The sequence below is a fragment of a genome, unplaced genomic scaffold (genome assembly GCF_019419815.1).
Source record: "Pyrus x bretschneideri cultivar Hongxiangsu unplaced genomic scaffold, Pyrus_bretschneideri_v1 Contig16, whole genome shotgun sequence".
Taxonomy (NCBI): Eukaryota; Viridiplantae; Streptophyta; class Magnoliopsida; order Rosales; family Rosaceae; genus Pyrus; species Pyrus x bretschneideri.
The window spans coordinates 1,996,555-2,012,072 of record NW_025999457.1 but is presented as its reverse complement, the minus strand read 5'-3'; the positions used below and the strand labels follow the sequence as shown (position 1 = coordinate 2,012,072).

The window sequence follows — 15,518 nt, the reverse complement described above, 5'->3', positions numbered from 1 at the left end:
GAAAAGTAATTTGATGCAATTTTGATCAGAAGTTTCCCTGAAATTGACGCTGGCTTTTTGCGATTAATAATTGTAATTTCACTTAGGATGAACATCACGTCTTAAGGGTTGTATGGTTTTTCAAAGGGTTTTCATAAAGCATAATGAGTCTCTTCTGTTCAGATTTGATCCGAATGTTTAGACGGGTTGCATGTTAGATATACATTCTATGTTGGAGGTTCCAAGTAGAATATAAATTAGGAAAACCTAACATTCAAAGTGACATGTATAGATCATAAGTAATTGGTAAAAGTACATAGGATTGTTAGGTGATGGTAGAACCCTAGTACTTTTATAAATTGGTATTTAAAACTCTTTTCTTTTGTCATATTAGTTCTTAATTAAACTTCGTTTTTAATATTACCCAATTTCAGAATCTCTTTTCTCTATTTTTAACTATAAGCATTTAATTAGAAATTGTTTTTACATAAATGATCCAAATAGTCCTGGAGGAGAACAACCTTGCATGAGCATCTATACTACAACATCCTTGTATTCTTGCAAGTATTTCATGTAATTTTGACCCTATTTGCATAGACGTTAAAAATACTATCAATACATATTAGCAGACTCCTTTGTTTGGTATCACTCATAGGGTATGGTTAATCATTAGCATAAAATCGTTTCAGTGATGAGTAGCGTAGGAAAAGTGCATAATTAAGATGCAAATACTAATTCAGGGCATACGGGGCTGCTTAATCTGGTGGGATCACTGTTCGAAGCAGCAAGAACCGTTTGCTTGTGACTTAATACCCCACATGTTTGCTGACTTCAGTTTGCAAAGAACACATAGTTTCCTGTTCTGCCATAGAACAATCAATACGAATAAACGTTGACATAAATTGATACTAACTTCGTATTCCAAAAAATGGGTAGATGGAAGCACAAACCTGCATTTTTCCGAGAGGTGTGTATTTGACCAGTCCACTGACCACTGTTCTGGTTTGTCCTTCACCAACATTAGTACCCTCCACGTAAAGTGAATCAGCATCAGGACGCTTCTCAGCTTTAGTAACGAGGCCAACGCAGATTTCAAGCCTACTAATAGAAAACCCAGCTTCAGCTGCAGATGTTGTGGTCTCTTGCTTTTTTTTCTTTCCCCTACTGTCTGCCATAGCAATGGCCGCTGTCTCAGACTAGATCCATTTATGCCAGAATAATTAACACAGGGTATAGTATTCTTTTTGTTTCAAGTGCAGGTACCCACACTCAGGATAAGCTATGTATTTTTTTTTTTCTTCTTTTTTTTCCCAGGAGATGTTGCGTATTACATAGTGCGAACAACACCAAAAAACACCTGGACACTAAGGGTGCATTTGGAATAGGGGGATTCAGATGGGGCTTGAAGCTAGGAATGGATTTAAGATGTCACGACATTACTAAAGTCCTTAGTTTGGGGTACTTAAACTCCACCAACCACTCATATTTACAAAGTGATGCATCCAAGATTACGAGTAAATAGATTAAAAATTCAGTGAAATCATATTATTCTAAATAGGTTAGTCAAACAAGAAATCTTCAAATCTTGGGGGATCTAAATCATGTGTTTCTAAATCCCATCGTTTTGAAATTCCATGGTATTTTCACTTATCTTGTTCAAAATATCATGAGGCATTATGTCACAGTACTTAACGTTACTGATCACTCACAAAGAAGCATTGCAACAATTTTCAACCATGTAAAAGACAGCACAACATTAAACAAGGTATATCGTTTTCTACATGTGAATGTGATTGTCTTTTTGGTGTGTGCAAGTGCAAGTACAGCCTATAAACAGGATGTATCGTTTTTTACATGTGAACCAGAACATAGAGAATCCAACCTTGAAAAACAAAACCAAATGGTAAGTGCAAGTGCAGCCTATAAACTTATCCCCAAAACCAGATCACTTACATCCAAAAGCATCAAAACCAAATGGTAATGACCCATAATTCAAGAAAAAGAAAGACTTGATACAGAACGTAACTCATCATTAGCACAACATTACCACACCAAAGGCTAGTGCTCTAACCTTGAAAAATAACTTGACAAGCATCACCACTTCAAAGGTTCGTGCCCCTCAGATCTCACACCTTTGAACGAGTCATTTACAGTTCACAGCTAGTGGCGTTCCTTAAAAGCGGATAATATCGTGCTACGACTAAGTCGAGATTGGAATGTGACAATAGTTCCTCAAACAAAGGTGCAGAGGAGATCTATTCAATTGTTTTGGTTTTTCTGTGTAAATGGATTTTGGATTTTGAGGGCATTAGATCTATTTATGTGATTTTCTGTTATATTTGAAATTTTTATAAAAAAATAACATTTATGAAAGTGAGTGCTAAATTTTGATTATTATTGATAAATTCTCTTGAATAAGCATCTATTCTTTCATTATATTGATGAGTTATTTCTTAGTGTCTTACAAATGTGATTTAAATATGAATTCAATATCAGTAGTGTGCTTATTATGCCATCAATTTAATAAAAAATCAAAGATTATTATTAAATTGTAGAAATAAATTAAGAAATTGTTATTAGCACTCCAAAAATCTCATTTAGCACTTCAAAATTTCTATAATTAGAAAGAAAAATATATTTGTGAGATTTGTGGAATGAAATTTTTGAAATGCTAATAATAATTCTCATAAATTAATACAATTTCAATATTTAGAAAAATCACATCAAAGATGTAGAGTGAAACGCAGTTAACTTCTGCTTGTGTCTCTTTCTAAACAAAGAAAGAAACCCATCATTCACTCAATCAAATATTATATTTAAGTTTGATCACTTCAAACAATTAAGCACATGTTAAAGAAGGGAAAACGGTAACAAAGATAAACAAATTGCAACTTTCATTTTCATTCATTCAGCTCTTGAGTGGAACATGAGCATTTGATTCTCTTTTGGAATGGGTCAATTTGTTAAATGAATTGATGGATGGAGGGGGACGTGTGGAGAGAGGATTCTCGTCGGATCCTCTTTGTGATGATCCCGATAATCTTCCAATCACATAAGTTACATCATATATCGTGCGGTCAGAATTTTTAAAATTTTTTTTATTTAAAATTAAATATAAACAGTATCCTGACTAAAACACCACCACCAACATAAAGAGCAGATGGCTACTCTTGACGATAGAAATATAGGAAGTGGAGATGCTCATAATGAAAATCAAAAGCATACCCAAGACCATGAGTCTGGATCATTGGGCAAATGTGTAAACCTATGCTGCAGCATATATGCAAAAACCATACTTCATAGTTTCGCATTGTTGCACCAACGAAGCGAAAAGAAACCAAAGCCACATATAAGATCACAACTATTTTCAGTTGATCGAGGCCTCATAAAATTTGTTGAATTAGCATTGCAAGGGCACCTTTGAGAGGAATGGACTGTACGACTGAATGGGTAAAACATGTAACTATTGAGAATGTATAAATCAATACAACACAACTATAGCAATAAATTCAAATAGCCATGAAAATATGTATCTAGTCATCACGGTCACAAGCTCAATTATAAACCTCAACAGATCTTCAATCGTACAAGCAAGAATAAAAAAAAGAGTAATTTAGCACGTCGCTTTGTAAACATAAAACACAACAAACATTACACAGATTTGTACTGCAATGCCCAAAATGCTCCAGTTAAACCAGAGATAAAGTGTACAACACTGCAAACCAAAGAAAAGAACATGTCTATAAAAATAACTAAAGGAACAAAAAAAATTTAAAATTCAACAAGCAAATCTTAAGAAAACAAAAGGGAAAAACCTGTTAAGAGCCTTCAGATCTCATAGCTATATCGGGTCATTGCCAGTTAGCCGTGGATTATGACAACGAACCTGTTCACATCTTAAACCATACAAGCCACAGAGAGAGAGAGCGAGAGAAAAAGAAAGAAGAGGAGAGTGAGAGAGAGAGAGAGAGAGAGGATGGGTTGGTAATGACGACGGCGACTTGTACAGCAAAAATGATAGAAAAGACTCCTAATAACAATCCACGGAACCGCTCCAAAAATGAGTTTTCCATCATTAGGCAAATAAAAACTGAACCACCTTTGAGGGGCAGCAAAATAATTCAAGAAAAAGAAACAGACTAAAGACAATAGAGCTCACCATTAGCACAGAATCACTACTTCAAGGGATTGCGCTTTACTAACATCTGACCTTGAAAAAAATCTTGACCAGTAATTTCCATTGCAACACAATTAGTTAATTGAATGATGACAATAATAACATGAAACATCACCAAAGTATAATTACTCCAGGGGTCATAAATAGCTTTCTAGGCTGCATTTCCAACGACAATTGCACTTATAAACTGCTCAGAGACCATTGCATGTATCATCATTCCCCACAATCCCATAACACAGAGAGAGAGAGAGGTGGTGCTTGTGGTTAGTACGGGCTAATGAAGAATCAACCATGCCTACCGCTATTTATGTTTTGAATTTTCCATCGATGAGCATCATATTTGAACCAGAAGATAAAGTTACTAAAAAATCTATAACCATCTTTCAACTAAAACAATCTACAACAATAGTTTCCGGACAATGGTTTATTAGCTTTATATGAAACAATCTACAAGCGGTTTGACTCCGAAGGGAGCTCGCCTTATATACAAAAATACTGCAATTCCGAAAGTGCTATTTGGTTTTCTATTAACAGAAAATTTGAAATCAATACAAAAGTAACAGTGCATTTATAGTAATCACAATACTGCAATGCCCAAAGTGCTCTTCAGTTAAACCAAAGATAATGTCTACAATACTGCAATGACCAGAAAAGCAAATGTCTATTGAAATAACTAAAGGAACAAAAATAATTTAAAATTCAACAAGCATATCTAAAGAATAAAAAAGGAAAAAATTCGAAGAGCCTTCAGATCTCATAGCTATATCTGGTCATTGCCAGTTAACTGTGGATTATCACTATGAACCTCTTCACATCTTCAACCATACAAGCAAGAGAGGGAGAGAGGGCGAGAGAGAGAGAGAGAGGGCGAGAGAGAGAGAGAGAGAGAGAGGGAGAGAGAGAGAGAGAGAGAGAGGGAGAGAGGGAGAGTGGTGTTGATGGTGACAGCAACTAGTACAGGAAAATGATAGAGAAGGCTCCTAATAACAATCCACAGAACCGCTCCATGAATGAGTTTTCCATCATTAGGCAAATAAAAACTGCACCACCTTTCCGAAGCAGCAAAAAAGATATATCAAAGAACATGGTAATGACCCAAAATAATTCAAGAAAAAGAAAGACTATAGACAGTGTAACTCATTAGCACAACATCACTATTTCAGGGGTCATAAATAACTTGACCAGTAATTTCCATTGCGACACAATTATTTAATTGAATGATGACAATAATAACATGAAATATACTCCAACCCCAAAGTACAATTACTCCAGGGGTCATAAATAGCATTCTAGGCTGCATTTCCATTGACAATTGCAATCCCAAACTACCCAGATACCACTGCATGTACCATCATTCCCCACACTCACATAACAGTTATAACCCGGACCCAACTGCCAATTAAACAAGCACTCCACTCAGAACTATGCCATTATAAACTTCTACCACAAATGATAATAAACCATCATCAAAACAACTTAAAATCAAAGGCCTATAACCAAGTCAAGAAAAATACAAGGTTTTTATGAAACAACAGTTTGAAACAAGAACAGTACAGACAATCAGCCCATATAAAAAGCATAATTATGAAAGAAACAAAATTTGGGCCCCAAACACACATGCGGGGTCAAAATAACTTGCGGCGCAAAATTTGGACTGCATGGAAGGATAAATCCCAAATAGGTAATTGAAAATAGTGAGTTCTATGAAAATGCCCTCAGATCACATAGCAATAAGTCATTTCCAGTTCATGGCAAATGGCGTTCCTCAAAAGCCTTCATACTCCACAATGCAGCACCAATGTATGTATGTGTGCATGTATATATATATTAGAGAGAGAGAGAGAGAGTGAGTGAGAAAGAGAGAGAGAGAGAGAGAGAGAGGCGGTGCTTGTGGTTAGTACGGGATAATGAAGAATCAACCACGCTTGCCACTCTTTAGGTTTTCAATTTTCCATCACTGGGCATCATATTTGAACCAGAAGATAAAGTAAATCAAAATGTATAACCATCTTTCAACCAAAACAATCTACAATAATAGTTTTGTAGGAAATAAAAGCACTCGGTAACAATGAATTTTTTTTCCAAACGACGGTTTATTAGCTTTATATGTAACAATCTACAAGCAGTGTGAGTCTGAAGGGAGCTCGCATTATATACAAAAATACTGCAATGCCAAAAGTGCTCTTTGGTTTTCTATTAACAAAAAATTTGAAATCAATACAAAAGTAACAGTACATTTATAGTAATCAAATATTGCAATGCCGAAAGTGCTCTTCAGTTAAACCAAAGATAATGTCTACAATGCTGCAATGACCTATAGAAATAACTAAAGGAACAAAAATAATTTAAAATTCAACATGCATGTCTTAAATAAACAAATAAACTGAAGAGCCTTCAGATCTCATAGCTATATCTGGTCATTGCTAGTTAACTGTGGATTATCACTATGAACCTTTTCACATCTTCAACCATACAAGCCAGAGAGGGAGAGAGAAGAGAGAGAGAGAGAGAGGGGGAGAGAGAGAGAGAGGGAGAGAGAGAGGATGGTGGTCTTGATGATGACGGCCACTACTACAGCAAAATGATAGAAAAGGCTCCTAATAACAATCCACAGAACCGCTCCATAAATGAGTTTTCCATCATTAGGCAAATAAAAACTGAACCACCTTTCAGAAGCGGCAAAAAAGCAATATCAGAGAACATGGTAATGACCCAAAATAATTCAAGAAAAAGAAAGACTTGATACAGAATATAACTCATCATTAGCACAACATTACTACACCAAAGGCTCGTGCTCTAACCTTGAAAAATAACTTCACAAGCATCACTACTTCAAAGGTTTGTGCCCTCAGATCTCACACCTTTGAATGAGTCATTTACAGTTCACGGCTAGTGGCGTTCCTCAAAAGCCTTCATACTCCACAATGCACCACGTGTTAATGTATGTATATATTTATATGTAGGAGAGAGATAACGGAAGACTTGATGCAAAACCCAGCGTAGTGGCGTTCTAGAATTCATCCAGCCAACCCCACATAGTGGGATAAGGTTTGGTTGTTGTTTGTTGTAGTGAGAGAGAGAGGTGGTGCTTGTGGTCAGTACGGGCTAAGGAAAAACCAACCACGCTTACAACTGTTTAGGTTTTCAATTCTCCCATCACTGAGCATCATATTTGAACCAGAAGATAAATTAAATCAAAAATCTATAACCATCTTCTAACGAAAACAATCTCCAATAATCTTTTTATAGGGGTAAAATACCGCAACGCCAAAAGTGCTCTTCGGTTTTCTATTAACAGAAGACTTCAGATCAATACAATAGTAAGAATACATTTACTGAAATCATTAACGAAACAAAACAACTGAAAATTCAACACACATCTGTTTGCGAAAAGAAAATGCCTGCAAACAAGCCTTCAGATCTCATAGCTATATCTGGTCATAGACAGTCATCTGCGGGATTATCACCATGAGCCTTTTCACATCTTCAACTGTACAAGCCATAAAGACAGACAGACAGAAAGAAAGAGAGAAAGAGAGAGAAAGAGAGAGAGAGAGACTAGTACAGCAAAAATGATACAAAAAGCTCGTAACAATAACCCGCGTAACCGCTCAGAAAATGAGTTTTCCATCATTAGGCATCCAAAAATTAGCACAGAAATATCACTACTGCAAAATCCCAAACCAGCAAACCTAGAATGACAACTCCACCATTCATTTGCGTTGCAATGAAGATTAGTTGAATGCATGATAACAACAACAATGGTTAACAGAAAATCTACCCAAAAACACAATTTTAAATTTCATGCATTTAGATATAATACACCTTAAACAATCCAAACTAGCATTACCAAAAACAGTAATTTCAGAGCAACTATGGAAAGCGATTTTGAACTGCTCAAGCCCCAGTGCATGTATCATCATTCCCCCCACAAATCCCATTTAACATCAAACGCCAAACAAAAAGCATAACTATCAAAGACACGAAATTTAGGGTTAATTCTACAAATTGGGAATTTCTGAAAGCAAAAATCGTAACTATGAAAGAAGGGAGATTTGGGGGTAATTCTACATTGGTAAATTAGGGCAAATCCCCAAATCGGTGATTTAGGGCTAAACAGAGAGGCCGTGCGGGTGTGGGGGAGAAAGAAGCGGCGGCTGAAACTACGTGAGAGTGGGAAGGGAGAGTGTAGGGCTTGTAGATTTATATACACGAAGATTCAATGTGGGAAGGACCATAGTAAGACTTGAGGTAACCCAAGAGATGGCGCCATAAGGTTGGTTACTTTGAGCCGCTCACAACAGATGGCCCCAGTATTTATATATATTTAGAAAAAACTAATGAAAAAAATTAGAAGGTTTTGATTTTTAACGATGAAAACAAAATAAAGAGTAAAATGAATAATATTAGATTGATTTTTAGTGTAAAAATATGATTTTTCGTTAAAATGAACAGTACAAAAAACCTTTCGTAAAAATTCTTTTTTTTAGGTGGTATTTATACCTCATTTCATAGCCCTCGTAACGTGTTGCTATCCACACACCTTCTTCTTTTACATTTTATGCATATTTGCTCAAATCTATTGTTTAATTATCTTCCATTCATTCGATCAAATGATCAAATTTTAACATTTAATTACAGAAATGATCAATTTTGCATGTCATTACTTTATTATCATTGTTTCATCAATATGTTCAAGGAGGTGGATTGTCTACCCTACCATTTCCATACTCTTCCGATCCCCTCTTGTTTATGTGTACACGATTAAACCACGTCAACATTTTATATTTCTATTACTTTTTGTTTTATTATTTCTATAAAAAATTAATATAAAATGTTAACGTAGCTTAACCATGACCACACATTATAGGATGGCATGAGAAGAGTATAGAAATGAAAAGGCAAACAATCCACCTCCTATGATCAATATGCGGTTTTTACTAGAAACAGATCATTTCTACAACCGAACCAAATGTCAAAATGTGAGCATTCTTACAACTTGCCCTTATTTTTATCTCTTGATTCTCAATTAATTTTTCTTTCCAAAGCATATATAATAAAACAATAGTCTTTAACAAAAAAGAAAATTTGTAAAGAAAAACACAAGAAGAAAGAAAGAAAAAAACAGAACAATATAATAAACATTAATAAGAAAATTAAAAAAAAAAAAAAAAAAAAAAAAAACAGAGGGCCTCATGCAGTGTGCACTTCTGTTGCTCTGCACTTCAGTCTGCTATGAGATTTAACAATGTCATCATACAACAACAACAATCTATATGAGAAGCTAGAAAATGATGAAAAAAGAATTACCAACTACGCTTTCTATTTCTTGCCATAATTTCTCTCTATTCACATGCTAATTTGGTGTCGAAACTGCTCAAGCAGATCGCAAAAGCCTGAAACGCAGACAATGGATACCGGTAATCCATAGTAAACATATCCTTCCCAACCTTACCAAACTGAAGTATGACCTTGTCGTGGTCAGAAGAGGTTGGCTGTGGTGGTTGAGATGGTGTTGGCGCGCCAGCAGCAGAAGGTGCAGCCGCTATTAACTGGAAGTTTTTGACCGAGGCAACTGTCACCCTTCCCCGGAAGTTTAAGCACCAACACTGCAACTGTTCATGCCACCTTGGTGCCTTGTTCCGAAGAACTAATGGTCTTTCCTTTCCATCTTCTTCGCAATGGGCCCCAACTATATCAGAGAATCGTGCACTGCTAAACTCACTTGAATCAACAATTGATTTTGAGAAGGAAATGCTTCGGAATGAGTCCTCAAGGGAGCGTTGGAGAATCTCAGGCTGGCCAGGGACAATGCCACCAGGCTCAAGGGATGCAGCCGGGATTGAGTGCATGGTGCAGTGCATCCTCCGTGGCCCTCTTGTGCCAAGCACATTTAACTCGTACGACACCTGTGCGATGTTGTAGCTACCGGTGGGGAGCTTGGGAGAAACCTTTTTAGAGTAGAACCGGCGGCTTCGCCCAGGTGGGGGAAGCTGAGCACTGTTGTAGGGAGGTTGGGTATCATAAATAATAAATTTGGTGCCTAGAAAATTAGACCTGAAAAATATGGGGAAAAGGGGAATGGAAGATGCCCATTAGTCTTAAAGTCTGTAAACCAGGTGAAATCAAGGTTCCAGGGAGATATTGAATAAGGACTTTTATATGTAGTATACCAGTAAATTGATTTGTTTAGCTATGTTTTCAATACTACGAACTGCTAAAAATTCAAGAAACATGTCAACCATATAAGAATAAATTGATTTAAGCATGAACATATACACATCCACGAGAACTTAGAAAGCACCAATTTTGGATGGCATGCAAAGCGGCAAAAATGATTCAAATGAGTGACAAGACAATTGATGTGAAGTTGATACATTACTAATTAAACGGACTGATATAAGTAGAGTTCAATCGATCATGGAAAGTGGGCTGAAATCAAAGGTTTATAGAGAACAGCAAATACATGGGAGGGAACTTTCTACTTAAAATTGTCAAATATGTGATTTTGCCCCCTAATATAAACAAGTTGATACTTGCTATTAAATTCCTACAAGCTAAGAAATATACTGATGATAGTAATGTCAAATGAAAATATGCTAGAGACGATAATCTTAGAACAATCTTCTTCAGCACATTCACATTCTTCATTCTTTTTAGTACATAGAAGACAATCTTACAAGTTCCTTGCTCCAAAACACTAGATAGCAAGAAAACCCTTGCGATTTATCCAAATCCATGGTCAGAATGCACCAATTTCAGTGTTATTCACATTGAAATCTCATTTAAATTTAAGGTGTAGCAATGAAATTCTAATGCAACCAAAGAAGCATAAATACCAAGACGATTCATTTCTTTAGACTAGATCCCTCAAATCTGCGCATTATGTTTAAAACAAGGCCATTCATTTCTTTAGACTAGATCCCTCAAATCTGCGCAATAAGTTTAAAATAAGGCCACTTTCTCAGTTCCAATTTCACACCAAAGTTTAAAAAATTGTTTGCACAATGACGTTTTCTTTTTTGGGGAATTAACAATGACACATCTTTTAAGTTTTTAAGTCGTTCACATTGTTGTTTTTTAAAGAGTTGCTAATAGATGAATTTCAGCACAGATACTTACAGCTAAAAAGAAAGTTGAAGAAAACCCACCTTAATTTCCCAATATACTTGTTGCTTGATCTTGAAATGTTATCAGCATCCATGGAGATCACATACTCTGTGCAAGTAGTTCTCCGCGTCCGCTTTGCAGAAAGAAGAAATTTCCCATTTTCAACAAGCAAAGCTGCAAGGGCATGGCATTGATCAAGAGAACAGCCTAAAGTAAACTCGAATGCAGTAATGCAATAAAGGAAAGATGTTTGTCAATGAAGTTCAAGGTCGAGTTATGATATTCAACCTTTGCTGACAAAGATTTTGTTATGCAACTGTGGCAAAGTAGGGTAAGGGCAGCAGGTTTACGTTGAAAAAAAAAAAACACATAGGGAGAAGTAGATAATTCTTATTGCATTATAAAGAGGGATAAGTGAACTGTTTATGTATTAATTCTACGGCGATGGTCAACCACTAAGCATCAAAATAAGCTTTCAGCCTTGCACATGCTAATAACCTCAATGACAAGAACATGTCTTGATGCAGGACAGCATGACTGGCAGAACCAAATTAGAACTTAGAACTAGTGAGGTATCGGTAGACCTCTCCACCTAGCTAGGCTTTAGGGCCTTGGATGCACTAGTCATCGGAAAATAGGGACAAAGTGCACAAGTAAATGATTTGCAAGGCCAGAAAAACACACAGCAGGAAAAGAGACACTAGTAATTTATAAAAAAATAAAAAATAAAAACACCCTGATCACTACAAGATTTATAAGAAAACTTGGTGCAATGGCAATGCATAACCAAAAGATATTCACAATACTATACACAGAATAGTTTGGAGTTGATCATCCAAACAACCACAGAACATGAAATGTCAAATTGAACGTTATGCGCCAACAAAACCATCTAAAGAGAATCTTACCAGGGCTAAGGCAAAGAAAAAGGTGGTAAGTTAAATTAGACTTGTCCCTCTTGATAAAGCACTGGATGGTTCCATCCCGAGATCCTGGCTGTGAAAGGCAGAGATTTCAACAACGTTTCAGCTACCAGATATCATAAATATCATTTTCCTTTTTAAGAAGGCATAAACATCGTTCTTCAAAAGAGAGCATCTAAGTGGATAAATGCCGACACAAATAACTTAAACAGAAAAACCAGGGTAACAAGATTAAAAGAAAAATATTTGGGCATTTTGACTTTTATCAACAAAGTCCATGTTATAAGCAATACAATAATGAGAACTTCTCACCTGCTTCAAGGAGACTGGGAAGGTAATCTTTCCACAAAATTCAGGACTTCTGACGATTTCCTTGCACATTTCCCTCCATGAACTGCACACAGCAGCACAAGCAACAACATGCTTGCGAGAAGGCCACGTACTCTCACTAGCCTCCAATCTTTTTATTACATCGCGCAGTAGTTCAGGAGGCAGGCTAGCCCAAGGGCTAGTTTGGATTACCAAATGCTGGTCATGCACCTCATGGACTGAACCATGTGATTTCCCCCTGTGATGACCAGGCAGCCTCACCTCAAAACTCCGTCTTGATAAACTTCCAAACCCATCTCTTACATCGCGAACTATACTGCGGAATGACATTTACTCTGACGTGCCAACAGACCCAGATGTTAAGTATATCCACTTCAAGGGGGCTGCCCCAAAACTATAAGTGTGGGTTCAGCTGCAAATTAATCAAACATTGATTTAAATTCCTGCCGTAAGCAAGATTTAAATTCCTGCCGGAAAGCTTAATAACAGAGAGTAAAATAGAAAAAAAAAGGTGTCAGCCAGTACTACGATTTCGTGTTATTCCTCTTTAACTTGTAAGTGAAAGATCTTAGGATCGAATCTCGTGGATGGCAAATTTGATACCAAATTAGGCTGCCCATTGTGTAGCTTTGCCGCACTCCCCCTCCCTTAGTGTAAAAATTTCGATGTACTAAAAAAAATAAAAAAAATTAAGGAAGAAGACAGACTGAGAAAAGCACTGGAAGGAAAGGAGATTCTCATTGAATAAAGTCTCACTTTCACACATGGACTTAAAGCAGCCTAAAGTATCAAACTTTAATCAGATACATCTTTTGGTGGCAGGGTTTAAAGCTGATCTTCTACAAACCAAACTACAACTAATTCAAACCAGTTTCAAACCGAAATCCCTATTTGTACGGTCTAAACCAAATGAACCTCGGAAAACAAAACCCAGATTCTGAAATATGAACCCAAATGATAGATGTAACCTGAATAAAAAGAAAAAAGAGTTCTAATTTATGTTGACCTAGAAGTTAAACGTAAATCCTTCAACTAAGAGTTAGCTTCATAAGTCACACACTATATATATATATATATATATCTAGAGAGGGAGAGTGAGAGAGAGAGCAAACCCTAAAACCACCAAAGTAGAATTCCAAAAAACTGAATGTGAAAAGGTTGGCACTGATCAAAGATACATTGCTTCACCGCTAAGGCTTTCGGAGATCAGTGAACTTGCAAGGATTAAACCTTCTCGTAGAGATACTGCAAATACAAATACTACAACACAAACACCCAAAAATTGAAGGTAAAAACCATCAAAAATTTGCTTTTTATTTGCTGATTTTCCGTTTACTGAAAATTCAAAAGTAGATGATGTAAGGCCAACAAAAAATACAAAAAAAAAAATGAAAATTAAGTAAATTAGTGCAGAAAGCACATAAAAATGTGGAGCTGCAAACCCCCTGAATTAAAAACAGAACAAAAAATGAAAATTCAGATATTATCCATAAGAGATTTACAACCCACCAACCGAACAAAACCCACAAAATCAGAAACCCTATTGGAACAGAAAGGTAAGAACCCAGAAAAAACGTACCTTGTAAATCCAACAATAAGAGAAATGAAACCAGGTGGGCCTGCAAATTTTCGCGAGAAACAAACAGAAAAGAAAAGGTCCAGGAATCTAAACAAACATCTGAGACAAGTGATGATTCAGTACTTCTAAAAGCTGCGATCCAAACACCAGATAATCAGAACAACCAGATCAACGTCTTCTCTCTCTCTCTCTCTCTCTCTCTCTCTCTGTGAGGTGGTCCGGACTTCAACTCTTTATTCAATCCAGTTCACCAACTAATAACTTTATTAACTTAATCCCAAATTGTTTAGTTTTATTTATTTGTCTGAATTTATTTAATTGAACCCCACTTGAGACTGATGCGAATGACCATTGTGCCCCTAACGGTTGACTTTTTTGGTCTAAAGACCAACTCCCCGTGTTTCCGTTACCCGACCAACGGCGTATCCTACAGCGAGATTCGGACGCAAACCGCTTGTTTCACGTTCGGCGTACTTTAGCATCCACCTCATACGACATCGTTTGGTTCTAATTTGCGAGGAGTAATACAGTGCTTCTGGGAATTGTTTATTACCTTGTGGACGCACTGGAGCTGTTGATCTGGGCCGTTGATGTTGTTGAAAAGGTCAGGACTTAATATGGTGTGTGCATGTGGGGAAGATTATGGCATGAGGCACGCTATCATGATGGAAGCCTGTTGGATAGTGAAATGACGGTTGTATCCCTGATGGGGTATGGTATGACGAGGTTGTCCCTTGCGGTTGTGACCCTACTTACTAGGCTGCTGCATCTGCTGCCACGTGTGTAATCAGTGGATTTCATTGGTGGAATTTGCCTGGATTTTATGGATGGGATATGGAATTGATCAGAAATAAAAATTTACGAAAATTAATAAAGAAAGTTTAAAAATTTTAAATTTTAACGATAAAGATAAAATAAATAATAAAATAAATAATATTATGATTGACTTTGTAACAGTATCTAAAATTTTTCATTAAAATTCTCTTAAAACTTTGTATAAGAGCATCCAATGGTGGAGAGCCGTATAAGAACAAATTTGCTTCCTGCATTGAGTAAGAAATTTTGCGCACTTGAAGTGAATAGGCAAATTAGGTCCCACATCTCTTTTACATAACAATATAATATTGCCGACTTGATTTGCATAGTCTAATGGAGGGACCAAAATTTCTACGGCAGGCAACATGCCACATAAGTCTGTATTGTACAGTTTTGCTTACTTCACTTGCCTACACTGTAAGAGAGGCATGCAGACAAAAATGGATGGAATATGGAAATCGGAATTTAGCGATTTTATTAATCCTTTTAATGTTGCAGTTCTTAATGAGTTCGACTTTCAACGAAATGAGTAAAGTATGCTTATTGTTTTGCGATTGATCATGATTCGTTGTAATTTTTTATGTAGTTCTAATTTATAAGGATT

At 36.4% G+C, this 15,518-nt stretch overlaps 1 protein-coding gene, 1 long non-coding RNA gene and 1 other non-coding gene across 5 annotated transcripts; all 3 read right to left on the bottom strand.

Moving 5' to 3' along the window:
* Window positions 1-3,475: 3,475 nt before the first annotated feature.
* LOC125475720 lies at window positions 3,476-5,194 on the bottom strand. The gene is made up of 2 exons (XR_007257076.1): window positions 3,795-5,194; window positions 3,476-3,694 (listed from the first exon to the last, which is right to left on the bottom strand). It is a non-coding gene; the product is annotated as an uncharacterized LOC125475720 (long non-coding RNA).
* Window positions 4,291-4,377, bottom strand: LOC125475858. Its single transcript, XR_007257246.1, has one exon. It is a non-coding gene; the product is annotated as a small nucleolar RNA snoR118 (small nucleolar RNA).
* Window positions 5,195-9,269: 4,075 nt separating the features above from the next.
* On the bottom strand, window positions 9,270-14,348 carry LOC125475719 (tubby-like F-box protein 8). Of its 3 annotated transcripts, XM_048580890.1 has the most exons (6): window positions 14,099-14,348; window positions 13,632-13,779; window positions 12,502-12,931; window positions 12,175-12,262; window positions 11,308-11,440; window positions 9,270-10,213 (listed from the first exon to the last, which is right to left on the bottom strand). In XM_048580890.1, the coding sequence occupies exons 3-6, from the start codon at window positions 12,847-12,849 to the stop codon at window positions 9,502-9,504; spliced, it is 1,281 nt and encodes a 426-aa protein (XP_048436847.1). In that variant the 5' UTR covers window positions 12,850-12,931; window positions 13,632-13,779; window positions 14,099-14,348; the 3' UTR covers window positions 9,270-9,501. The 3 variants fall into 3 exon arrangements, with proteins under 3 accessions (XP_048436847.1, XP_048436848.1, XP_048436849.1); XM_048580891.1 differs by lacking the exon at window positions 13,632-13,779; XM_048580892.1 differs by lacking the exons at window positions 13,632-13,779; window positions 14,099-14,348 and adding an exon at window positions 13,045-13,601.
* Between the last annotated feature and the right edge of the window lie 1,170 nt (window positions 14,349-15,518).

What these genes read in the sequence shown, in the direction of transcription:
- LOC125475719 (XM_048580890.1), bottom strand. Translation starts at nt 12,849, where the DNA reads ATGTCATTCCGCAGTATAGTTCGCGATGTAAGAGATGGGTTTGGAAGT. An exon ending in TTTTCTTTGCCTTAGCCCTG is followed by an intron (nt 11,441 to 12,174) that starts GTAAGATTCTCT and finishes ATGCCCTTGCAG; the next exon opens with CTTTGCTTGTTGAAAATGGG. An exon ending in AAGTATATTGGGAAATTAAG is followed by an intron (nt 10,214 to 11,307) that starts GTGGGTTTTCTT and finishes CATATTTTTCAG; the next exon opens with GTCTAATTTTCTAGGCACCA.